The sequence below is a fragment of the Carcharodon carcharias genome, assembly GCF_017639515.1.
Source record: "Carcharodon carcharias isolate sCarCar2 chromosome 24 unlocalized genomic scaffold, sCarCar2.pri SUPER_24_unloc_1, whole genome shotgun sequence".
Classification (NCBI taxonomy): domain Eukaryota; kingdom Metazoa; phylum Chordata; class Chondrichthyes; order Lamniformes; family Lamnidae; genus Carcharodon; species Carcharodon carcharias.
The window spans coordinates 2,377,874-2,402,631 of NW_024470584.1; the positions used below are offsets into that span (position 1 = coordinate 2,377,874).

The 24,758-nt window shown below is 53.9% G+C and overlaps 1 protein-coding gene across 2 annotated transcripts in view; it reads left to right on the forward strand.

Moving 5' to 3' along the window:
* LOC121273488 (nectin-4-like) overlaps window positions 1-24,758 on the forward strand; it is a 228,773-nt gene that overhangs the window by 18,879 nt on the left and 185,136 nt on the right. For both annotated transcript variants that reach the window (XM_041180659.1, XM_041180660.1), the window contains exons 2-4: window positions 8,955-9,299; window positions 20,811-21,110; window positions 22,755-22,872. In XM_041180659.1, the coding sequence (XP_041036593.1) occupies window positions 8,955-9,299; window positions 20,811-21,110; window positions 22,755-22,872 (763 nt within the window). The remainder of the gene's footprint in view (window positions 1-8,954; window positions 9,300-20,810; window positions 21,111-22,754; window positions 22,873-24,758) is intronic.

Consider the following 24,758-nt stretch of genomic DNA (forward strand, 5'->3'; position numbering starts at 1 on the left):
TCCCCATTTCACTCCCTTCATCTCTCTCTCACTCTCTTTCGCTATTACACTCCCATCTTCTCTCTCTCTCTTTCCTTATTGCACTCCCCCCCCCCCCCTCTCTCTCTCTCTCCCTATTGCACTCCCTTCCTCTCTCTCTCTCTCTCCCTATTGCACTCCTATCCTCTCTCTCTCTCTCTTTCCCTATTGCACTCCCTTCCTCTCTCTCTCTCTCTCTCTCCCTATCTCCCTATTGCACTCCCTTCCTCTCTCTCTCTCTCTCTGTTTCCCTATTGCACTCCCTTCCTCTCTCTCTCTCTCTCTTTCCCTATTGCACTCCCATCCTCTCTCTCTCTCTCTCTCTCTCTCTCTCTCTTTCCCTATTGCTCTCCCTTCCTCTCTCTCTCTCTCTCTCTCCCTATTGCACTCCCTTCCTCTCTCTCTCTCTCTGTCTCCCCCCATTACACACCCTTCCTCTCTCTCTCTCTTTCCCTATTGCTCTCCCTTCCACTCTCTTTCTCTCTCTCTCCCTATTGCACTCCCTACCTCTCTCTCTCTCTCTCTCCCTATTACACTCCCTTCCTCTCTCTCTCTCTTTCCCTATTGCTCTCCCTTCCTCTCTCTCTCTCTCTCCCTATTGCACTCCCTTCCTCTCTCTCTCTCTCTCTTTCCCTATTGCAATCCCTTCCTCTCTCTCTCTCTCTCTGTTTCCCTATTGCACTCCCTACCTCTCTCTCTCTCTCTTTCCCTATTACACTCCCTTCCTCTCTCTCTCTCTCTCTCCCTATTGAACTCCCTACCTCTCACTCTCTCTCTTTCCCTATTGCACTCCCTTCCTCTCTCTCTCCCTATTGCTCTCCCTTCCTCTCTCTCTCTCTCTCTCCCTATTGCTCTCCCTACCTCTCTCTCTCTCTTTCCCTATTACACTCCCTTCCTCTCTCTCTCTCTCTCTCCCTATTGAACTCCCTACATCTCTCTCTCTCTCTCTCCCTATTGCACTCCCTACCTCTCCCTCTCTCTCTCTCTTTCCCTATTGCACTCCCTTCCTCTCTCTCTTTTTCCCTATTGCATTCCCTTCCTCTCTCTCTCTCTCTCTCTCCCTATTGCACTCCCTTCCTCTCTCTCTCTCTCTCTCTGTTTCCCTATTGCACTCCCTACCTCTCTCTCTCTCTCTTTCCCTATTACACTCCCTTCCTCTCTCTCTCTCTCTCCCTATTGAACTCCCTACCTCTCTCTCTCTCTCTTTCCCTATTGCACTCCCTTCCTCTCTCTCTCCCTATTGCTCTCCCTTCCTCTCTCTCTCTCTCTCTCCCTATTGCTCTCCCTACCTCTCTCTCTCTCTCTTTCCCTATTACACTCCCTTCCTCTCTCTCTCTCTCTCTCCCTATTGAACTCCCTACCTCTCTCTCTCTCCCTCTCCCTATTGCACTCCCTACCTCTCCCTCTCTCTCTCTCTTTCCCTATTGCACTCCCTTCCTCTCTCTCTTTTTCCCTATTGCATTCCCTTCCTCTCTCTCTCTCTCTCTCTCCCTATTGCTCTCCCTACCTCTCACTCTCTTTCCCTATTGCACTCCCTTCCTCTCTCTCTCTCCCTATTGCACTCCCTTCCTCTCTCTCTCTCCCTATTGCACTCCCTACCTCTCTCTCTCTCTCTCCCTATTGCTCTCCCTACCTCTCTCTCTCTTTCCCTATTGCACTCCCTTCCTCTCTCTCTCTTTTTGTCTATTGCACTCCCTTCTCCTCTCTCTCTCTTTTTGTCTATTACACTCCCTTCCTCTCTCTCTCTCTCTCTCTTCCCCTATTGCACTCCCTTCCTCTCTCTCTCTCCCTATTGCAATCCCTTCCTCTCTCTCTTTCCCAATTACACTCCCTACCTCTCTCTCTCTCTCCCTATTGCACTCCCTTCCTCTCTCTCTCTCTCTCCCTATTGCACTCCCTTCCTCTCTCTCTCTCTCTCTCTCCCTATTGCACTCCCTCTCTCTCTCTGTCTCTCTTTCCCTGTTGCTCTCCCATCCTCTCTCTCTCTCTCTCTTTCCCCATTTCACTCCCTTCATCTCTCTCTCACTCTCTTTTGCTATTACACTCCCATCTTCTCTCTCTCTCTCTCCCTATTGCACTCCCTTCCTCTCTCTCTCTCTCCCTATCTCCCTATTGCACTCCCTTCCTCTCTCTCTCTCTCTTTCCCTATTGCTCTCCCTTCCTCTCTCTCTCTCTCTCTCTCTCCCTATTGAACTCCCTTCCTCTCTCTCTCTGTCTCCCCCCATTACACTCCCTTCCTCTCTCTCTCTCTTTCCCTATTGCTCTCCCTTCCACTCTCTTTCTCTCTCTCTCCCTATTGCACTCCCTACCTCTCTCTCTCTCTCTCTCCCTATTGCACTCCATACCCCTCTCTCTCTCTCTATTTCCCTATTGCATTCCCTTCCTCTCTCTCTCTCTCTCTCTTTTTCCCTATTGCACTCCCTTCCTCTCTCTCTCTGTTTCCCTATTGCACTCCCTTCCTCTCTCTCTCTCTCTCTCCCTATTGCTCTCCCTACCTCTCTCTCTTTCTCTCTCCCTATTACACTCCCTTCCTCTCTCTCTCTCTCTCTCCCTATTGCACTCCATACCCCTCTCTCTCTCTCTATTTCCCTATTGCATTCCCTTCCTCTCTCTCTCTCTCTCTCTTTTTCCCTATTGCACTCCCTTCCTCTCTCTCTCTCTCTCTGTTTCCCTATTGCACTCCCTTCCTCTCTCTCTCTCTCTCTCCCTATTGCACTCCCTACCTCTCTCTCTCTCTCCCTATTGCTCTCCCTACCTCTCTCTCTCTTTCCCTATTGCACTCCCTTCCTCTCTCTCTCTTTTTGTCTATTGCACTCCCTTCTCCTCTCTCTCTCTTTTTGTCTATTACACTCCCTTCCTCTCTCTCTCTCTCTTTCCCTATTGCACTCCCTTCCTCTCTCTCTCTCCCTATTGCACTCCCTTCCTCTCTCTCTTTCCCAATTACACTCCCTACCTCTCTCTCTCTCTCTCCCTATTACACTCCCTTCCTCTCTCTCTCTCTCTCCCTATTGCACTCCCTTCCTCTCTCTCTCTCTCTCTCCCTATTGCACTCCCTTCCTCTCTCTCTCTCTCTCTCTCCCTATTGCACTCCCTCTCTCTCTCTGTCTCTCTTTCCCTGTTGCTCTCCCATCCTCTCTCTCTCTCTCTTTCCCCATTTCACTCCCTTCATCTCTCTCTCACTCTCTTTTGCTATTACACTCCCATCTTCTCTCTCTCTCTTTCCCTATTGCACTCCCTTCCTCTCTCTCTCTCTCTCCCTATTGCACTCCCTTCCTCTCTCTCTCTCTCCCTATCTCCCTATTGCACTCCCTTCCTCTCTCTCTCTCTCTCTTTCCCTATTGCTCTCCCTTCCTCTCTCTCTCTCTCTCTCTCCCTATTGAACTCCCTTCCTCTCTCTCTCTCTGTCTCCCCCCATTACACTCCCTTCCTCTCTCTCTCTCTTTCCCTATTGCTCTCCCTTCCACTCTCTTTCTCTCTCTCTCCCTATTGCACTCCCTACCTCTCTCTCTCTCTTTCCCTATTGCACTCCCTTCCTCTCTCTCTCTCTCTCTCTTTTTCCCTATTGCACTCCCTTCCTCTCTCTCTCTCTCTGTTTCCCTATTGCACTCCCTTCCTCTCTCTCTCTCTCTCTCCCTATTGCTCTCCCTACCTCTCTCTCTTTCTCTCTCCCTATTACACTCCCTCTCTCTCTTCCTCTCTCTCTCTCTTTCCCTATTGCACTCCCTTCCTCTCTCTCTCTCTCTCTCTCCCTATTGCTCTCCCTACCTCTCTCTCTCTCCCTATTACACTCCCTTCCTCTCTCTCTCTCTCTCTCCCTATTGCACTCCCTACCTCTCTCTCTCTCTCTCTTTCCCTATTGCACTCCCTACCTCTCTCTCTCTCTCTCTTTCCCTATTGCACTCCCTTCCTCTCTCTCTCTCCCTATTGCTCTCCCTACCTCTCTCTCTCTCTCTCCCTATTACACTCCCTTCCTCTCTCTCTCTCCCTATTACACTCCCTTCCTCTCTCTCTCTTTCCCTATTGCACTCCCTTCCTCTGTCTCTCTCCCTATTGCTCTCCCTACCTCTCTCTCTCTCTCTCCCTATTACACTCCCTTCTTCTCTCTCTCCCTATTGCTCTCCCTTACTCTCTCTCTCTCTCTCCCTATTACACTCCCTTCATCTCTCTCTCTTTTTGTCTATTGCACTCCCTTTGTCTCTCTCTCTCCCTATTGCACTCCCTTCTCCTCTCTCTCTCTCTCCCTATTGGACTCCCTTCTCCTCTCTCTCTCTCTTTCCCAATTACACTCCCTTCCTCTCTCTCTCTCTCTTTCCCTATTACACTCCCTTCCTCTCTCTCTCTCTCTCTCTTTCCCAATTACACTCCCTTCCTCTCTCTCTCTCTCTTTCCCTATTACACTCCCTTCCTCTCTCTCTCTCTATTGCTCTCCCTTCCTCTCCCTCTCTCTCTTTCCCCATTACACTCCCTTCCTCTCTCTCTCTCTCTCTTTCCCTATTACACTCCCTTCCTCCCTCTCTCTCTTTCTCTATTGCTCTCCCTTCCTCTCTCTCTCTGTCTCTCTTTCCCTGTTGCTCTCCCATCCTCTCTCTCTCTATCTTTCCCCATTTCACTCCCTTCATCGCTCTCTCACTCTCTTTCACTATTACACTCCCATCTTCTCTCTCTCTCTTTCCCTATTGCACTCCCTTCCCCTCTCTCTCTCTCTCCCTATCTCTCTATTGCACTCCCTTCCTCTCTCTCTCTCTTTCCCTATTGCACTCCCATCCCCTCTCTCTCTCTCTCTCTCTCTCTCTCTTTCCCTATTGCTCTCCCTTCCTCTCTCTCTCTCTCTGTCTCCCCCCATTACACTCCCTTCCTCTCTCTCTCTCTTTCCCTATTGCTCTCCCTTCCACTCTCTTTCTCTCTCTCTCCCTATTACACTCCCTACCTCTCTCTCTCTCTCTCTCTCTCCCTAATGCACTCCATACCTCTCTCTCTCTCTCTTTCCCTATTGCAATCCCTTCCTCTCTCTCTCTCTCTGTTTCCCTATTGCACTCCCTTCCTCTCTCTCTCTCTCTCTCTCTCCCTATTACACTCCCTTCCTCTCTCTCTCTCTCTCTCTCCCTATTGAACTCCCTACCTCTCTCTCTCTCCCTATTGCACTCCCTTCCTCTCTCTCTTTTTCCCTATTGCACTCCCTTCCTCTCTCTCTCTCCTTATTGCTCTCCCTACCTCTCTCTCTCTCTCTCTCCCTATTACACTCCCTTCTTCTCTCTCTCCCTATTGCTCTCCCTTCCTCTCTCTCTCTCTCTCCCTATTGGACTCCCTTCCTCTCTCTCTCTCTTTCCCTATTGCACTCCCTTCCTCTCTCTCTCTCTCTCCCTCTCCCTATTACACTCCCTTCCTCTCTCTCTCTCTTTCTCTAAGCTCTCCCTTCCTCTCTCTCTCTCTCTCTCTTTCCCTGTTGCTCTCCCATCCTCTCTCTCTCTCTTTCCCCATTACACTCCCTTCATCTCTCTCTCACTCTCTTTCACTATTACACTCCCATCTTCTCTCTCTCTCTTTCCCTATTGCACTCCCTTCCTCTCTCTCGCTCTCTCTCCCTATTGCTCTCTCTTCCTCTCTCTCTCTCCCTATTGCACTCCCTTCCTCTCTCTCTCTCTCCCTATTGCACTCCCTTCCTCTCTCTCTCTCTCTCCCTATTGCACTCCCTTCCTCTCTCTCTCTCTCTCTCTCCCTATTGCACTCCCTTCCTCTCTCTCTCTCTCTCTTTCCCTATTGCACTCCCTCCCTCTCTCTCTCTCTCTCTCCCTATTGCACTCCCTTCCTCTCTCTCTCTCTCCCTATTGCTCTCCCTTCCTCTCTCTCTCTCCCTATTGCTCTCCCTTCATCTCTCTCTCTCTCTCCCTATTGCACTCCCTTCCTCTCTCTCTCTCTCTCCCTATTACACTCCCTTCCTCTCTCTCTCTCTCCCTATTGCACTCCCTTCCTCTCTCTCTCTCTCTCTCTCCCTATTGCACTCGCTTCCTCTCTCTCTCTCTCCCTATTGCACTTCCTTCCTCTCTCTCTCTCTCTCTTTCCCTATTGCACTCCCATCCTCTCTCTCTCTCTCTCTCTCTTTCCCTATTGCACTCCCTTCCTCTCTCTCTCTCTCTCCCTATTGCACTCCCTCTCTCTCTCTCTCTCTCCCTATTGCACTCCCTTCCTCTCTTTCTCTATCTCTTTCCCTATTACACTCCCTTCCTCTCTCTCTCTCTCCCTCTGCACTCCCTTTCTCTCTCTCTCTCTTTCCCTATTGCACTTCCTTCCTCTCTCTCTCTCTCTCTTTCCCGTTTGCACTCCCTTCCTCTCTCTCTCTCTCTCTCCCTATTACATTCCCTTCCTCTCTCTCTCTCTCTCTCCCTATTGCACTCCCTTCCTCTTTCTCTCTCTCTCTCCCTATTGCACTCCCTTCCTCTCTCTCTCTCTCCCTATTGCACTCCCTTCCTCTCTCTCTCTCTCTCTCTCTCTCCCTATTACACTCCCTTCCTCTCTCTCTCTCTCTCTTTCCCTATTGCACTCCCTTCTTCTCTCTCTCTCTTTCTTTCTCTTTTGCACTCCCTTCCTCTCTCTCTCTCTCTTTCCCTATTGCACTCCCTTCCTCTCTCTCTCTCTCTCTTTCCCTATTGCACTCCCTTCCTCTCTCTCTCTCTCTCTTTCCCTATTGCACTCCCTTCCTCTCTCTCTCTCTCCCTCTTGCTTCTTTCTGCTCCGTCCGTCCATTTCTACTCGACCCCTCTCCCCTCCCTCTCCCCCTGTTCTTGCTCTCTGACACCCCCTCGACCTCATCTGTTCTCCCCCTCTCCCGCGCCACCACCATCTCTTCTCTCTCCCTCTCCCTCTTCTCTTTCCCTCTCCCTCTCTTCTCTCTCCCTCTCCCTCTCTTCTCTCTCCCTCTCCCCCTCTTCTCTCTCCCTCTCCCCCTCTCTTCTCTCTCCCTCTCCCCCTCTTCTCTCTCCCTCTCCCCCTCTCTTCTCTCTCCCTCTCCCGCTCTTCTCTCTCCCTCTCCCCCTCTTCTCTCTCCCTCTCCCCCTCTCTTCTCTCTCCCTCTCCCCCTCTCTTCTCTCTCCCTCTCCCCCTCTTCTCTCTCCCTCTCCCCCTCTTCTCTCTCCCTCTCCTCCTCTTCTCTCTCCCTCTCACCCTCTTCTCTCCTCCTCTTCTCTCTCCCTCTCACCCTCTTCTCTCTCCCTCTCCCCTCTTCTCTCTCCCTCTCCCCCTCTTCTCTCTCCCTCTCCCTTCTTCTCTCTCCCTCTCCCCCTCTTCTCTCTCCCTCTCCTCCTCTCCTCTCTCCCTCTCTCCCCCTCTTCTCTCTCCCTCTCCCCCTCTTCTCTCTCCCTCTCCTCCTCTCCTCTCTCCCTCTCTCCCTCTTCTCTCTCTGTCTCCTCCTCTTCTCTCTCCCTCTTCTCTCTCCCTCTCCCGCTCTTCTCTCTTATCTCTCCCCTCTTCTCTCTCCCTCTCCCCCTCTTCTCTCTTATCTCTCCCCTCTTCTCTCTCCCTCTCCTCCTCTTCTCTCTCCCTCTCCCCCTCTTCTCTCTCCCTCTCCCCTCTTCTCTCTCCCTCTCCCCCTCTTCTCTCTCCCTCTCCCCCTCTTCTCTCTCCCTCTCCCCCTTCTCTCTCCCTCTCCCCTCTTCTCTCTCCCTCTCCCCCTCTTCTCTCTCCCTCTCCTCCTCTTCTCTCTCCCTCTCCCCCTCTTCTCTCTCCCTCTCCCTCTCTTCTCTCTCCCCCTCCCCCTCTTCTCTCTCCCTCTCCCCCTCTTCTCTCTCCCTCTCCCCCTCTTCTCTCTCCCCCTCTTCTCTCTCTCTCTCCCTCTCCCCCTCTTCTCTCTCCCTCTCCCTCTCTTCTCTCTCCCTCTTCCCCTCTTCTCTCTCCCCCTCTTCTCTCTCCGTCTCCTCCTCTTCTCTCTCCCACTCTCTCTGTCTTCTCTCTCCCTCTGTCCCCCCTTCTCTCTCTCTCTCCCCCTCTTCTCTCTCCCTCTCCCCTCTTCTCTCTCCCTCTCCCCCTCTTCTCTCTCCCTCTCCCCCTTCTCTCTCCCTCTCCCCTCTTCTCTCTCCCTCTCCCCCTCTTCTCTCTCCCTCTCCTCCTCTTCTCTCTCCCTCTCCCCCTCTTCTCTCTCCCTCTCCCTCTCTTCTCTCTCCCCCTCCCCCTCTTCTCTCTCCCTCTCCCCCTCTTCTCTCTCCCTCTCCCCCTCTTCTCTCTCCCCCTCTTCTCTCTCTCTCTCCCTCTCCCCCTCTTCTCTCTCCCTCTCCCTCTCTTCTCTCTCCCTCTTCCCCTCTTCTCTCTCCCCCTCTTCTCTCTCCGTCTCCTCCTCTTCTCTCTCCCACTCTCTCTGTCTTCTCTCTCCCTCTCCCCCTCTTCTCTCTCCCTCTCCCCCTCTTCTCTCTCCCTCTCCTCCTCTTCTCTCTCCCTCTCCTCCTCTTCTCTCTCCCTCTCCCCCTCTTCTCTCTCCCTCTCCCCCTCTTCTCTCTCCCTCTCCCCCTCTTCTCTCTCCCTCTCCCCCTCTTCTCTCTCCCCCTCTTCTCTCTCCGTCTCCTCCTCTTCTCTCTCCCACTCTCTCTGTCTTCTCTCTCCCTCTGTCCCCCCTTCTCTCTCTCTCTCCCCCTCTTCTCTCTCTCTCTCCCCCTCTTCTCTCTCTCTCTCCCCCTCTTCTCTCTCTCTCCCCCTCTTCTCTCTCTCTCCCCCTCTTCTCTCTCCCTCTCCCCTCTTCTCTTTCCCTCTCCTCCTCTTCTCTCTCTCCCTCTTCTCTCTCCCTCTTCTCTCTCCATCTCCTCCTCTTCTCTCTCCCACCCTCACCGTCTTCTCTCTCCCTCTCCCCCTCTTCTCTCTCCCTCTCTCCCTCTTCTCCCTCCCTCTCCTCTTCTTCTCTCTCGCTCTCCCCTTCTTCTCTCTCTCTCTCTCCCTCTTCTCCCTCCCTCTCCCAGGTGTCTCCTGTTCCGAAGTATCCTTGGACCCTCAGTCTTGGGCTATCCTGGGTCATGCCGTCTCTCTGCCCTGCTGCTTCCTCGGTACCGGCCAAGTCACACAGATCACCTGGGACAAGATGACGGAGCTGGGGCCTCAGATGGTGGCCATCCGGAGCCAGGACCACGGCGTGCTCACCCACCCTTTCTACGGGACTCGGGCCCGCTTCCAGGTCACGACCTCTGACCCCGACGCCTCTCTGGTCATCCAGGACGTGACCCTCGCCGACGGTGGGCGCTTTCGCTGCACGGTCACCACCTTCCCCTCCGGCAACTTCGAGAAGGAGACCTGGCTGACCGTCCTGGGTAGGCATCACCTCCGCGCTCCTCCTGGCGCATTGGGGGCCGGGGGGGGTGGTGGGTGGAGGTCGGTGGGGGTTGGGGGGGGGCGGTCTCGAGGTCGAATACAATCGTCGCCTCCCCTTCCAGCCGACCGCGGTGACGCTCCGCTCGGTTCCAATACGAGCACCGGGCCGGTAAATCCCAGGAGGACCTCTCGACCCAAAGGCCCAGTGTCTCAGCCGGTCGCCCTGTTCGTAGCGAGGGTCGCCCAGTTGGTCCCGCTCCGCCCCCACCCGCGTTCGAACCGATTGGATTGGCCGTTGTTGACCCTGTTGCCCTCTTTTTGGAAGTTAGGGCTTGGGCCTGCTCCCATCAGGCCAAGGGAAGAGCCCTCGGTGCCAGGAACCCGCGTGTCCTTTGTCGGGCCGGCACATCCAGGGGCCCACCAGGCTCAAGCGGAACAGGTCAAAGTTCGAACACAGCCGTCCAAGACCAAGAGAGTAGCAACGCAGTGAGACGGGGTGGGGAGGAATCTACGCACACAAGGGGTGGGGGTGGCGGTGGTGATGTGGGGATGTGGCAGCCCATGTCCAAATTCAGCAAGACCTGGACGATATCCAACTTGGGCTGACAAGCGGCAAGTGACATTCACGCCACGCAAGTGTCAGGCAATGACCATCTCCCACAAGAGAGAAGCCAACCAATGCCCCCTTGACGTTCAATGGCATCACCATCACTGAATCCCCCCCACTATCAACACCCTGGGGGTTACCATTGACCAGAAAACTGAACTGGGACCAGCCATATAAATACTGTGGCTACAAGAGCAGGTCAGAGGCTGGGAATCCGCACGTTTGACCACTCCGCATAGTTGCCGGACTCGCAGACAACCTGTGGTGCGCCCTGGAGAACGAACCAGGGCCCACTTGCCAACCTTGCTCGGCACTCTCTTCTCATGCAGTACAAATTGTTGTTCCCTTTCCATTTGGGCTTTCTTGTCAACCTGTGCTGATGAGCTAGTTCCTCGAGGGGAGCTCCAGATCTTAGCGTGCCTGTGTCAGCTTGAATTCCTTTGATGGGTGTGACCATTCCACGGGGCTTTTCTTAATATGATCGTTTGTTCCTTGGATGAGGGCGTCGCTGGTCAGGCCTGCGTTTCTTGCCGATCCCGAAAAGCCCCCTCGAGAAGGGAGACGCTGGAGAGAAGGGAGGCTAATGGAATCTGGCGAAAGGCTCTGGCCAGACGTGTTGGAGTTGGAGGCTACCACTGTTCAACGCTGCTCAGTGACCGGCCTGGCCCGCTGTAACGACCGACGCCAATGGGCACTGCCATAGGCCCGAAATCTCCCAATCTGACCTCTTCACCTGAAACGATGGGTGCTCCGCTGTGGCCCTCACTGCTCCAAGCCCAGCCAAAGGCTCCCAGAGGAATTCAAGAGGGGGGGCAACGGGGTGGGAGGGGGAAACCAGATTTCCGCTGCATCTCGACGGGTCTGCCCCTGGCCTGCAGACCCTCTCGTTGCGGAGGTTGTTACAGGCCCCGGCTTGACGTTCGACTTGAAGGGCCCAGCCTCATCATCGTTCACGTGACAACGCAGGATTGAAGATATCCTTGGAAGCCAGTTGAGGGAAGGTTTACCAGACTAATCCCAGGAATGGGTGGGTTGTCTCATGAGGAAAGGTTGGACAGGTTAGGCTCGTACCCGCTGGAGTTTAGAAGAGTGAGAGGCGACTGGATTGAAACGTTTAAGGACCCCGAGGGGGTTTTGGAGTGGGTGGATGTGGAGAGAATGTTTCCTCTTGTTGGAGAATCTAGAACTCGGGGGTGGGGGGGGTGGTCACTGTTTAAAAATAAGGGGGTCACCCATTTAGGACGGAGATGAGGAGAAATGTTTTCTCTCAGAGGCTGGTGAGACTTTGGAAGTCTCTCCCTCAGAAGGCGGTGGAAGCAGAGTCTCTGAATATTTTTAAGACAAGAGGTGGATAGATTCTTGGTTCACAAGGGGGGGGGGGTGAAAGATTATCGGGGGGGGGGGGGGTCGACGGGAATGTGGGGTTGGGGTGACAATCAGTTCGGCCAGGATCTTATTGAATGGGGCAGCAAGCTAGAAGGGCCGAGTGGTCTACTCCTAACTCCGAATTTGTATGCTCGTATGTATCCTGCAGACAGCTGATGTTTGAGTCGCTCAGGGTAAGCAGCTCAAAGCTGATGGGCTCGCTTGCTGTGGGAGGGGGGTGGTTGGGGGGGGGAGGGGGCCGCGGTGGTGAAGACAGGTCATACCCGAGTAAAATGTCCATTGCAAGACAGGACCTGAGGTCCAAGGGAGAGGTTCGCGATGCAAACCTACTCAAAAGCATCGCCGGAAAGAAAAGAGACAGTTGGAAGATTTCCGTCTTGCACTCGTCAACGATTTACACTGCACAAGAAGAGAGTGCTCGGTGGTGGGCAAGTGGACTGTGATTGGTGTGCCATGGAGAATGCACCAGGGTCCACTTGCTTCACCAGCCACGCCACCCCCCCCCCCCCCCACCCCCCACAAGGGGTGGAGGTGCAGATCGCGGCCCCACTGGTTGACGTTCAGCGGGATGGCACTCGGACAATGCACCTCAGGCAGGGTAACTAACGGTAACTGTGCCCGGAGGTCGGCCACCAGCTCTGAGGAGGCATCAACAAGTCCCTCCAGCGAATCCAAGGCCCAGGTGGGGTGGGGGGTGGGGGGGAAGGGGGAAAGGGCATCTCTGGCTTAATGGATGCTCACTCTGTGTTGGTAGACTAGGGCGAATGAGTTGGGGACTCCACCGAGGGGGCCATTCTCCCCATCCTCACCAAGAGGTGACCATCAACTCTCCACCGTCCTGCCAGGGGGTATTTTTTATTCATTCACAGGGTGTGGGTTTCGCTGGCCGGGCCTAACATTTATTGCCCATCCCTAATTGCCCCCTTGAGAAGGTGGTGGGTGAGCTGCCTTCTTGAGCCGCTGGAGTCCCTGTGGTGTAGGTACACCCACAGCGCTGTTAGGGAGGGAGTTCCAGGATTTTGTTCCTGTGGTGTAGGTACACCCACAGTGCTGTTAGGGAGGGAGTTCCAGGATTTTGTCCCCTGTGGTGTAGGTACACCCACAGCGCTGTTAGGGAGGGAGTTCCAGGATTTTGTCCCCGTGTGGTGTAGGTACATCCACAGCGCTGTTAGGGAGGGAGTTCCAGGATTTTGTCCCCTGTGGTGTAGGTACACCCACAGCGCTGTTAGGGAGGGAGTTCCAGGATTTTGTTCCCTGTGGTGTAGGTACACCCACAGCGCTGTTAGGGAGGGAGTTCCAGGATTTTGTCCCTGTGGTGTAGGTACATCCACAGCGCTGTTAGGGAGGGAGTTCCAGGATTTTGTCCCCGTGTGGTGTAGGTACACCCACGGCGCTGTTAGGGAGGGAGTTCCAGGATTTTGTCCCTGTGGTGTAGGTACATCCACAGCGCTGTTAGGGAGGGAGTTCCAGGATTTTGTCCCCGTGTGGTGTAGGTACATCCACAGCGCTGTTAGGGAGGGAGTTCCAGGATTTTGTCCCTGTGGTGTAGGTACACCCACAGCGCTGTTAGGGAGGGAGTTCCAGGATTTTGACCCAGTGACAGTGAAGGAATGGTGATATATTTCCAAGTCAGGATGGTGAGTGACTTGGAGGGAAACTTCCAGGTGGTGGTGTTCCCCATCTATCTGCTGCCCTTGTCCTTCTAGATGGTAGCGGTCGTGGGTTTGGAAGGTGCTGTCGAAGGAGCCTTGGTGAGTTGCTGCAGTGCATCTTGTAGATGGTACACACACTGCTGCTACTGTGTGTCGGTGGTGGAGGGAGTGAATGTTTGTGGATGGGGGGGCCGATCAAGCGGGGCTGCTTTTTCCTGGACGGTGTCGAGCTTCTTGAGTGCTGTGGGAGCTGCAACTCATCCAGGCAAGTGGGGAGTGTCCCATCACACTCCTGACTTGTGCCTTGTAGATGGTGCACAGGCTTTGGGGGAGTCAGGAGGTGAGAGACTCTCCGCAGGATTCCCAGCCTCTGACCTGCTCTTGTAGCCACAGTATTTATATGGCTGGTCCCAGTTCAGTTTCTGGTCAATGGTAACCCCCAGGATGTTGATAGTGGGGGGGATTCAGTGAAGGTGATGCCATTGAACATCAAGGGGGCGATGGTTGGATTCTCTCTTGTTGGAGATGGTCATTGCCTGACACTTGTGTGGTGTGAATGTTCCTTGCCAAAGTTGGGATTGAGCATCAAAGTGTAAGTTGAGTTCTGGCACCCAAGCTGAAATGAGTTGTCTCTCCCGAGCTTTCCTAAGTACCACGTTCTCAGTGCCCAATCTTTGGCTCCCGCAGTACCTTAATATCGTACACCACCTACATGAGTCAATATCCGAGTATGTGTGCCAAATATACTCACCAATTTACTTTGGAGAGGGCGGTGAAAATGTCCCATTGCAGCCACCATGCCGGATTTCTTCCAGCCTGACACAAACGCAGCCTTACTATACGAGGCAGGCGAAAAGGCCGAACTTTAACACATCCACCGGAAAGGACAGGACTATAGAATTAGACGAGACTCCAGGCCCACCAGCGATCTGAGTGCAGGCTTCCCGGCCCCTCGATAACCTACACCGGTGCTTTGTAAAAACAATCTCGTTGCTAACCTGGTTCTGTTTGCCGATTAATTTAAATCTGTGTCCCTCTGGTTCCTGATCTCCCTGCCACTGGAAACAGTTTTTGCTCTGTCTACTCACAAACACTCGGTGAATACCCCCGTTAAACCCACCCTTATACCTGTCCCCTGTCAGGGGAACAGTTCCAGCTTCTGCACATTACCCAAACTTAAACCCTCCCTTTCCCACTAACAACTTACCGTTGACTTAATATTGCCTCTTCTTACACTTACGCTCAAGATGTTCCTTATGTCTCCCTCTCCCTCCTTCATTCCTCCTCTCCCTGACTCTGCCCCCTTCAAACCACCCTCTCACCCTCCCGCTCTTTCACTCCCTTTATCCATCTCCCCATCTCTCTTCCTCTCCCTCCCTCCATCTATCTCGATCTCCCCCTCCCCTCATCTCTCTCTCCTTGCGTTATTTCCCTCCCTCCCTCTCTCACTCCTTCCCTCCCTCTCTCACTCCTTCCCTCCCTCTCTCCCTCCCTCCCTCTCTCCCTCCCTCCCTCTCTCCCTCCCTCCCTCTCTCTCTCACTCACTCCTTCCCTCCTTCTCTCACTCCCAACCTCCCTCCCTCTCTCCCTCCCTCTCTCCCTCCGTCTCTCACTCACTCCCTCCCTCCCTCTCTCACTCCCTCCCTCCCTCCCTCCCTCCTCCTTTGTGTCATTCCACCTTCCTCATTCTCTCCAAACTTCTTCCTCCCTCTCCTTCCCTTTACCCACTCTCCTTCTCCCTCTCTTGATCTCTCCAAATCTCCCCTCTTGTTCTCACACTCCGTCTCCCTCCATTCGATCCATCTTGATCTGTCAATCCCTCCCCTCTCCCCCTTCCCTCCGCCGTCTCTCTCCCTCTCCCCCCCACTTTCTCCCCTTTCTTTCACTTCTCCCCTCTCTCTATCTCTTCTCTCCCTTTCTCCCCTTCCCTCTCACTCTCCACTCTTTATCCTCCCCCCCTGTGCTGACACACACTCACTCTCCGTCTCTCCCTCTATCCCTCTTTCCAACTCTCCCCCTCTACCCATTGCTCCCCCACTCTCCTTTCCCCTCTTTCCTCACTCCCTCTCCCACACTTCTTCCATATTCTCTCACCCTGTCCCTCTCTCCCTCTCTCTCACCCAAACTCCATCCCCCCGTCTCTGCCTTCTGTCACCACACCTTTTACTCTCACTCTCGCTCCCACCTTGCTCTGTCTCTCTCCTCCCACCTTGCTCTATCTCTCTCACTCCCACCTTTTACTCTCGCTCTCACTCCCACTTTGCTCTGTCTCCCTCTCTCCCACCTTGCTCTGTCTCTCTCTCTCTCACCTTGCTCTGTCTCTCTCTCTCCCACCTTGCTCTGTCTCCCTCTCTCCCATCTTGCTCTGTCTCTCTCTCTCCCACCTTGCTCTGTCTCTCTCACTCCCACCTTTTACTCTCGCTCTCACTCCCACCTTGCTCTGTCTCTCTCACTCCCACCTTGCTCTGTCTCTCTCACTCCCACCTTTTACTCTCGCTCTCACTCCCACCTTGCTCTGTCTCTCTCACTCCCACCTTGCTCTGTCTCTCTCTCCCACCTTGCTCTGTCTCTCTCTCTCCCACCTTGCTCTGTCTCTCTCGCTCCCACCTTGCTCTGTCTCTCTCTCTCCCACCTTGCTCTGTCTCTCTCACTCCCACCTTTTACTCTCGCTCTCACTCCCACCTTGCTCTGTCTCTCTCACTCCCACCTTGCTCTGTCTCTCTCCCACCTTGCTCTGTCTCTCTCTCTCCCACCTTGCTCTGTCTCTCTCGCTCCCACCTTGCTCTGTCTCTCTCTCTCCCACCTTGCTCTGTCTCTCTCTCTCCCACCTTGCTCTGTCTCTCTCTCTCCCACCTTGCTCTGTCTCTCTCGCTCCCACCTTGCTCTGTCTCTCTCACTCCCACCTTTTACTCTCGCTCTCACTCCCACATTGCTCTGTCTCTCTCACTCCCACCTTGCTCTGTCTCTCTCTCTCCCACCTTGCTCTGTCTCTCTCTCTCTCCCACCTTGCTCTGTCTCTCTCTCTCCCACCTTGCTCTGTCTCTCTCTCTCTCCCACCTTGCTCTGTCTCTCTCTCTCTCCCACCTTGCTCTGTCTCTCTCGCTCCCACCTTGCTCTGTCTCTCTCTCTCCCACCTTGCTCTGTCTCTCTCTCTCCCACCTTGCTCTGTCTCTCTCTCTCTCCCACCTTGCTCTGTCTCTCTCTCTCCCACCTTTCTCTGTCTCTCTCGCTCCCAACTTGCTCTATCTCTCTCTCCCACCTTGCTCTGTCTCTCTCTCTCGCCCACCTTGCTTTGTCTCTCTCTCTCCCACCTTGCTCTGTCTCTCTCTCTCCCACCTTGTTCTGTTTGTCTCTCTCCCACCTTGCTCTGTCTGTGTCTCTCCCACCTTGCTCTGTCTCTCTCTCTCCCACCTTGCTCTGTCTCTCTCGCTCCCACCTTGCTCTGTCTCTCTCACTCCCACCTTTTACTCTCGCTCTCACTCCCACATTGCTCTGTCTCTCTCACTCCCACATTGCTCTGTCTCTCTCTCTCCCACCTTGCTCTGTCTCTCTCGCTCCCACCTTGCTCTGTCTCTCTCTCTCCCACCTTGCTCTGTCTCTCTCTCTCTCCCACCTTGCTCTGTCTCTCTCTCTCCCACCTTGCTCTGTCTCTCTCTCTCTCCCACCTTGCTCTGTCTCTCTCGCTCCCACCTTGCTCTGTCTCTCTCTCTCCCACCTTGCTCTGTCTCTCTCTCTCCCACCTTGCTCTGTCTCTCTCTCTCTCCCACCTTGCTCTGTCTCTCTCTCTCCCACCTTTCTCTGTCTCTCTCGCTCCCAACTTGCTCTATCTCTCTCTCCCACCTTGCTCTGTCTCTCTCTCTCGCCCACCTTGCTTTGTCTCTCTCTCTCCCACCTTGCTCTGTCTCTCTCTCTCCCACCTTGTTCTGTTTGTCTCTCTCCCACCTTGCTCTGTCTGTGTCTCTCCCACCTTGCTCTGTCTCTCTCACTCCCACCTTGCTCTGTCTCTCTCTCTCCCACCATGCTCTGTCGCTCTCTCTCCCACCTTGCTCTCTCTCTCTCTCTCTCCCACGTTGCTTTGTCGCTCTCTCTCCCACCTTGCTCTCTCTCTCTCTCTCCCACTTTGCTCTGTCTCTCCCTCTCCCACCTTGCTCTGTCTCTCTCTCTCGCACCTTGCTCTGTCTCTCTCTCTCCCACCTTGCTCTGTCTCTCCCTCTCCCACCTTGCTCTGTCTCTCTCTCTCGCACCTTGCTCTGTCTCTCTCTCTCCCACCTTGCTCTGTCTCTCCCTCTCCCACCTTGCTCTGTCTCTCTCTCTCGCACCTTGCTCTGTCTCTCTCTCTCCCACCTTGCTCTATCTCTCTCCCACCTTGCTCTGTCTCTCCCTCTCCCACCTTGCTCTGTCTCTCTCTCTCGCACCTTGCTCTGTCTCTCTCTCTCCCACCTTGCTCTATCTCTCTCACTCCCACCTTTTATTCTCGCTCTCACTCCCACCTTGCTCTGTCTCCCTCTCTCCCACCTTGCTCTGTATCTCTCGCTCCCACCTTGCTCTGTCTCTCTCTCCCACCTTGCTCTGTCTCTCTCTCTCCCACCTTGCTCTGTCTCTCTCTCTCTCCCACCTTGCTCTGTCTCTCTCTCTCCCACCTTGCTCTATCTCTCTCACTCCCACCTTTTATTCTCGCTCTCACTCCCACCTTGCTCTGTCTCCCTCTCTCCCATCTTGCTCTGTCTCTCTCTCTCCCACCTTGCTCTGTCTCTCTCTCTCTCACCTTGCTCTGTCTCTCTCTCTCCCACCTTGCTCTATCTCTCTCACTCCCACCTTTTACTCTCGCTCTCACTCCCACCTTGCTCTGTCTCTCTCTCTCCCACCTTGCTCTGTCTCTCTCTCTCCCACCTTGCTCTGTCTCTCTCTCTCTCCCACCTTGCTCTGTCTCTCTCTCTCCCACCTTGCTCTGTCTCTCTCTCTCTCCCACCTTGCTCTGTCTCTCTCTCTCTCCCACCTTGCTCTGTCTCTCTCTCTCCCATATTTCTCTGTCTCTCTCGCTCCCAACTTGCTCTATCTCTCTCTCCCACCTTGCTCTGTCTCTCTCTCTCGCCCACCTTGCTTTGTCTCTCTCTCTCCCACCTTGCTCTGTCTCTCTCTCTCCCACCTTGTTCTGTTTGTCTCTCTCCCACCTTGCTCTGTCTGTGTCTCTCCCACCTTGCTCTGTCTCTCTCTCTCCCACCTTGCTCTGTCTCTCTCACTCCCACCTTGCTCTGTCTCTCTCACTCCCACCTTGCTCTGTCTCTCTCTCTACCACCGTGCTCTGTCGCTCTCTCTCCCACCTTGCTCTGTCTCCCTCTCTCTCCCACGTTGCTCTGTCGCTCTCTCTCCCACCTTGCTCTCTCTCTCTCTCTCCCACTTTGCTCTGTCTCTCCCTCTCCCACCTTGCTCTGTCTCTCTCTCTCGCACCATGCTCTGTCTCTCTCTCTCCCACCTTGCTCTATCTCTCTCACTCCCACCTTTTATTCTCGCTCTCACTCCCACCTTGCTCTGTCTCCCTCTCTCCCACCTTGCTCTGTCTCTCTCGCTCCCACCTTGCTCTGTCTCTCTCTCCCACCTTGCTCTGTCTCTCTCTCTCCCACCTTGCTCTGTCTCTCTCTCTCTCCCACCTTGCTCTGTCTCTCTCTCTCCCACCTTGCTCTATCTCTCTCACTCCCACCTTTTATTCTCGCTCTCACTCCCACCTTGCTCTGTCTCCCTCTCTCCCATCTTGCTCTGTCTATCTCTCTCCCACCTTGCTCTGTCTCTCTCTCTCCCACCTTGCTCTGTCTCTCTCGCTCCCACCTTGCTCTGTCTCTCTCTCTCCCACCTTGCTCTGTCTCCCTCTCTCCCATCTTGCTCTGTCTCTCTCTCTCCCACCTTGCTCTGTCTCCCTCTCTCCCATCTTGCTCTGTCTCTCTCTCTCCCACCTTGCTCTGTCTCTCTCTCTCCCACCTTGCTCTGTCTCTCTCTCTCCCACCTTGCTCTGTATCTCTCTCTCTCCCACCTTGCTCTGTCTCTCTCTCTCTCTCCCACCTTGCTCTGTCTCTCTCTCTCCCACCTTGCTCTGTCTCTCTCTCTCTCTCCCACCTTGCTCTGTCTCTCTCACTCCCACCTTGGTCTGTCTCTCTCTCTCCCACCGTGCTCTGTCTCTCTCGCTCCCAACTTGCTCTATCTCTCTCTCCCACCTTGCTCTCTCTCTCTCCCACCTTGCTCTGTCTCTATCTCTCGCCCACCTTGCTTTGTCTCTCTCTCTCCCACCTTGTTCTGTTTGTCTCTCTCCCACCTTACTCTGTCTGTGTCTCTCCCACCTTGCTCTGTCTCTCTCACTCCCACCTTGCTCTGTCTCTCTCTCTCTCTCCCACCATGCTCTGTCGCTCTCTCTCCCACCTTGCTCTCTCTCTCTCCCACGTTGCTCTGTCTCTCTCCCACCTTGCTCTGTCTCTCTCTCTCCCACCTTGCTCTGTCTCTCTCTCTCCCACCTTGCTCTATCTCTCTCTCTCCCACCTTGCTCTGTCTCTCTCTCTCCCACCTTGCTCTGTCTCTCTCTCTCCCACCTTGCTCTGTCTCTCTCTCCCACCTTGCTCTGTCTCTCTCTCTCCCACCTTGCTCTGTCTCTCTCTCTCCCACCTTGCTCTATCTCTCTCTCTCCCACCTTGCTCTGTCGCTCTCTCTCCCACCTTGCTCTGTCTCTCTCTCTCCCACCTTGCTCTGTCTCTCTCTCTCTCCCACCTTGCTCTGTCTCTCTCACTCCCACCTTGCTCTATCTCTCTCTCTCCCACCTTGCTCTGTCTCTCTCGCTCCCAATCTCTCCCCCTACCCCTCCCTCTCCTCCTCAATGTCTCTTTCCCCATACCTCTCTCCCGCTCACCCGCTCTCTCTCCTCCTCTCTCTCTCTCCCGCTCACCCGCTCTCTCTTCCTGTCTCTGCCCCCCCCTCTCTCTCTCTCCCCCTCCCCCTTTATCCTGTTTCCTCTGTCTCTCTCTTTCCCTCACCCCTCCTCCCTCCCTCTCTCTCCCCCTCTGCTCCCTCCCCCCTCACTCTTCTCGCCACCCTTTTTCACTCCCTCCCTCTCTCTTTCCCTCCCTCCCTTTCCTCATTCCTCTCTCTCTCCTGTCCCCTCTCTGTCTCCCCGACTTTCCCCCTCTCCTCTCTCTTCCTCACTCCCTCTCCCTTCCTCACTCCCTCTCCCTACCTCACTCCCTCTCCCTTCCTCACTACCTCTCCCTTCCTCACTCCCTCTCCCTTCCTCACTCCCTCTCCCTACCTCACTACCTCTCCCTACCTCACTCCCTCTCCCTTCCTCACTCCCTCTCCCTTCCTCACTCCCTCTCCCTACCTCACTCCCTCTCTCTTCCTCACTACCTCTCCCTCACTCCCCCTCCCTTCCTCACTCCCCCTCCCTTCCTCACTCCCCCTCCCTTCCTCACTCCCCCTCCCTTCCTCACTCCCCCTCCCTTCCTCACTCCCTCTTCCTCGCTCCCTCTCCCTCTCTTTCCTCCCACCAACTCTCTGCTCGCTCCTACCACTCCCTCCATCCACCTCCCCATCTCAATCCTCTTTCTTCCCTCTCCCTCCCTCCTCCCTCTCTCCCTCACTACCACCCTCCTCCCACCCTCCCTCCCTCCTTCCCTCCCTCCTCTTTCCTTCCTTCTCACCTCTCCCCTTCCGCTTTCCTTGCCTCTCTATCTCTCCTCCCCCTCCCTCACTCCCCTCCCTCCGTCTCTCCCTCCCTCTCCTCTTTCCTCTCTCTCTCACCCTCTCCGTCTCTTCCCCTTCTCTCTCTCCTCCCTCCTCCATCCCTCTCCTCTCTCTCCCCCTCCCTTCCCTCGATCCCCTCCCCACAGTTCCCCCACAGATCTCTATCATACCAGGAGAACGAGCTTTGCTTGAGGGTGACAGGGGGGCATTGGCCGCTACCTGTGTGACCACAGGGAGCTCCCCGCGAGCGACCATCAGATGGGAGAGCGAGGTGGCCGGCAAACAAGAGGAAGCCTTCATCGAGAACACCAACGGCACCACCACCATCAGCAGCAGATTCTACCTGGACCCAGTCCGGTCCATGGAGGGTCAGAAACTCTCCTGCCTGGTCAACCACTCCACGTTCGCCAAGCCAGCACGTCTAGATCACCAACTCAGTGTGTACTGTGAGTATTTCACACAGCGGGGTAGAGGGAGCATTACTCTGTATCTAACCCTGTGCTGTACCTGTCCTGGGAGTGTTTGATGGGGACAGTGTAGAGGGAGATTTACTCTGTATCTAACCCCGTGCTGTACCTGTCCTGGGAGTGTTTGATGGGGACAGTGTAGAGGGAGATTTACTCTGTATCTAACCCCATGCTGTACCTGTCCTGGGAGTGTTTGATGGGGACAGTGTAGAGGGAGATTTACACTCTATCTAACCACATGCTGTAACTGTACTGTGAGTGTTTGTTGAGGTCATTGTAGAGGGACATTTACTCTGTATCTAACCCCGTGCTGTACCTGTCCTGCGTGTGTTTGATGGGGACAGTGTAGAGGGAGATTTACTCTGTATCTAACCCCGTGCTGTACCTGTCCTGGGAGTGTTTGATGGGGACGGTGTAGAGGGAGATTTACTCTGTATCTAACCCCGTGCTGTACCTGTCCTGGGAGTGTTTGATGGGGACAGTGTAGAGGGAGATTTACTCTGTATCTAACCCCGTGCTGTACCTGTCCTGGGAGTGTTTGATGGGGACAGTGTAGAGGGAGATTTACTCTGTATCTAACCCCGTGCTGTACCTGTCCTGGGAGTGTTTGATGGGGACGGTGTAGAGGGAGATTTACTCTGTATCTAACCCTGTGCTGTACCTGTCCTGGGAGTGTTTGATGGGGACAGTGTAGAGGGAGATTTACTCTGTATCTAACCCCGTGCTGTACCTGTCCTGGGAGTGTTTGATGGGGACAGTGTAGAGGGAGATTTACACTCTATCTAACCCTGTGCTGTACCTGTCCTGGGAGTGTTTGATGGGGACAGTGTAGAGGGAGATTTACACTCTATCTAACCACATGCTGTAACTGTACTGTGAGTGTTTGTTGAGGTCATTGTAGAGGGACATTTACTCTGTATCTAACCCCGTGCTGTACCTGTCCTGCGTGTGTTTGATGGGGACGGTGTAGAGGGAGATTTACTCTGTATCTAACCCCGTGCTGTACCTGTCCTGGGAGTGTTTGATGGGGACAGTGTAGAGGGAGATTTACACTCTATCTAACCCTGTGCTGTACCTGTCCTGGGAGTGTTTGATGGGGACAGTGTAGAGGGAGATTTACTGTGTATCTAACCCCGTGCTGTACCTGTCCTGGGAGTGTTTGATGGGGACAGTGTAGGGGAGATTTACTCTGTATCTAACCCTGTGCTGTACCTGTCCTGGGAGTGTTTGATGGGGACAGAGTAGAGGGAGATTTACAGTCTATCTAACCCCGTGCTGTACCTGTCCTGCGAGTTTTTAATGGGTACAGTGTAGAAGGAGCTTTACTCTGTATCTAACCCCGTGCTGTACCTGTCCTGGGAGTGTTTGATGTAGACAGTCTAATGGGTGGTTTACTCTGTATCTAACCCCGTGCTGTACCTGTCCTGGGAGTGTTTGATGGGGACAGTGTAGAGGGAGATTTACTCTGTATGTAACCCCATTCTGTACCTGTCCTGGGAGTGTTTGATGGGGACAGTATGTCTGGAAATTTAGCCTGAAGCTAATTTGCGAGAGGGGGTATTCTCATTACTTCCCGCCCAGCCTTTTATGTATTGATGGATCTCCAACCCTTCCTTCCGGCAGATGTTCCAGAAGTCTCCATCCGTAAATCCTCGAATGACTGGTATGTGGGGATGGAAAATGCTGAGCTAACCTGTGAAGAGAACGGGAATCCTCCAGCCATTGGCATTGTTTGGAGCAGGTGAAAGTTCATTGGGATTGTGGACAGAAGGTGTTATTAGGAAGGGGTTTGGGTCCATTGGGATTGTGGACAGTGGGAGTGAATGGGAAGGGTTTTGGGTCCATTGGGATTGTGGACAGTGGGAGTGAATGGGAAGGGGTTTGGGTCCATTGGGATTGTGGACAGTGGGAGTGAATGGGAAGGGGTTTGGGTCCATTGGGATTGTAGACAGTGGGAGTGAATGGGAAGGGGTTTGGGTCCATTGGAATTGTGGACAGTGGGAGTGAATGGGAAGGGGTTTGGGTCCATTGGAATTGTGGACAGTGGGAGTGAATGGGAAGTGGTTTGGGTACATTGGGATTGTGGACAGTGGGAGTGAATGGGAAGGGGTTTGGGTCCATTGGGATTGTGGACAGTGGGAGTGAATGGGAAGGAGTTTGGGTCCATTGGGATTGTGGACAGTGGGAGTGAATGGGAAGGGGTTTGGGTCCATTGGGATTGTGGGCAGTGGGAGTGAATGGGAAGGGGTTTAGGTCCATTGGGATTGTGGATAGTGGGAGTGAATGGGAAGGAGTTTGGATCCAATGGGATTGTGGACATTGGGTGTGAAAGGGAAGGGGTTTGTGTCCATTGGGATGGTGGTCAGTGGGAGTGAATGGGAAGGGGTTTAGATCCATTGGGATTGTGGACAGTGGGAGTTAATGGGAAGGGGTTTGGGTCCATTGGGATTGTGGACAGTGGTAGTGAATGGGAAGTGGTTTGTGTCCATTGGGATTGTGGACAGTGGGAGTGAATGGGAAGGGGTTTGGGTCCATTGGGATTGTGGACATTGGGAGTGAATAGGAAAGGGTTTTGGTCCATTGGTATTGTGGACAGTGGGAGTGAATGTGAAGGGGTTTGGATCCATTGGGATTGTGGACAGAGGGAGTGAATGGGAAGGGGTTTGGGTTCATTGGGATTGTGGTCAGTGGGAATGAATGGGAAGGGATTCATATCCATTGGGATTGTGGACAGTGGTAGTGAGTGGGAAGGGTTTTGGTTCCATTGGGTTTGGGTACAGTGGGAGTGAATGGGAAGTGGTTTGGGTCCATTGCAATTGTGGACACTGGGAGTGCATGGGAAGGTATTTGGGTCCTTTGGGATTGTGGACAGTGTGAGTTAATGGGATGAAGTTTGAGTCCTTTGGGATAGTGGACAGTGGGAATGAAAGGGAACGGATTGGGTGCATTGAGATTGTGGACAGTGCGACTGAAGGGAAAGTGGTTTGGGTCCATTGTGATTGTGGTGAGTGGGAGTGAATGGGAACGTGTTTGGGTCCATTGGGATTTTGGACAGTGTGAATGAATGGGAAGGGGTTTGGGTCCACTGGGTTGTGGACGGTGGGAGTGAGTGAGAAGGGTTTTGGGTCCGTTCGGATTGTGTACAGTGTGAGTGAATGGGAAGGGGTTTGGATACATTAGGATTGTGGAAAGTGGGAGTGAATGGGAAGGTGTTTGGGTATATTGGGATTGTGGGCAGTGGGAGTGAATGGGAAGGGGTTTGGGTACATTGGGATTGTGGGCAGTGGGAGTGAATGGGAAGGGTTTTGGGTCCATTGGGTTTGTGGACAGTGCGAGTGAATGGTAAGGGGTTTGGGTCCATTGGGATTGTGGACAGTGAGAGTGAATGGGAAGGGGTTTGGGTTCATTGGGATTGTGGACATTGCGAGTGAATGGGAAGGGTTTTGGGTCCATTGGGATTGTGGACAGTGTGAGTGAATGGGAAGGGTTTTGGGTCCATTGGGATTTTGGACAGTGCGAATGAATAGGAAGGGGTTTGGGTCTACTGGGTTGTGGACGGTGGGAGTGAGTGAGAAGGGTTTTGGGTCCATTCGGATTGTGTACAGTGCGAGTGAATGGGAAGGGATT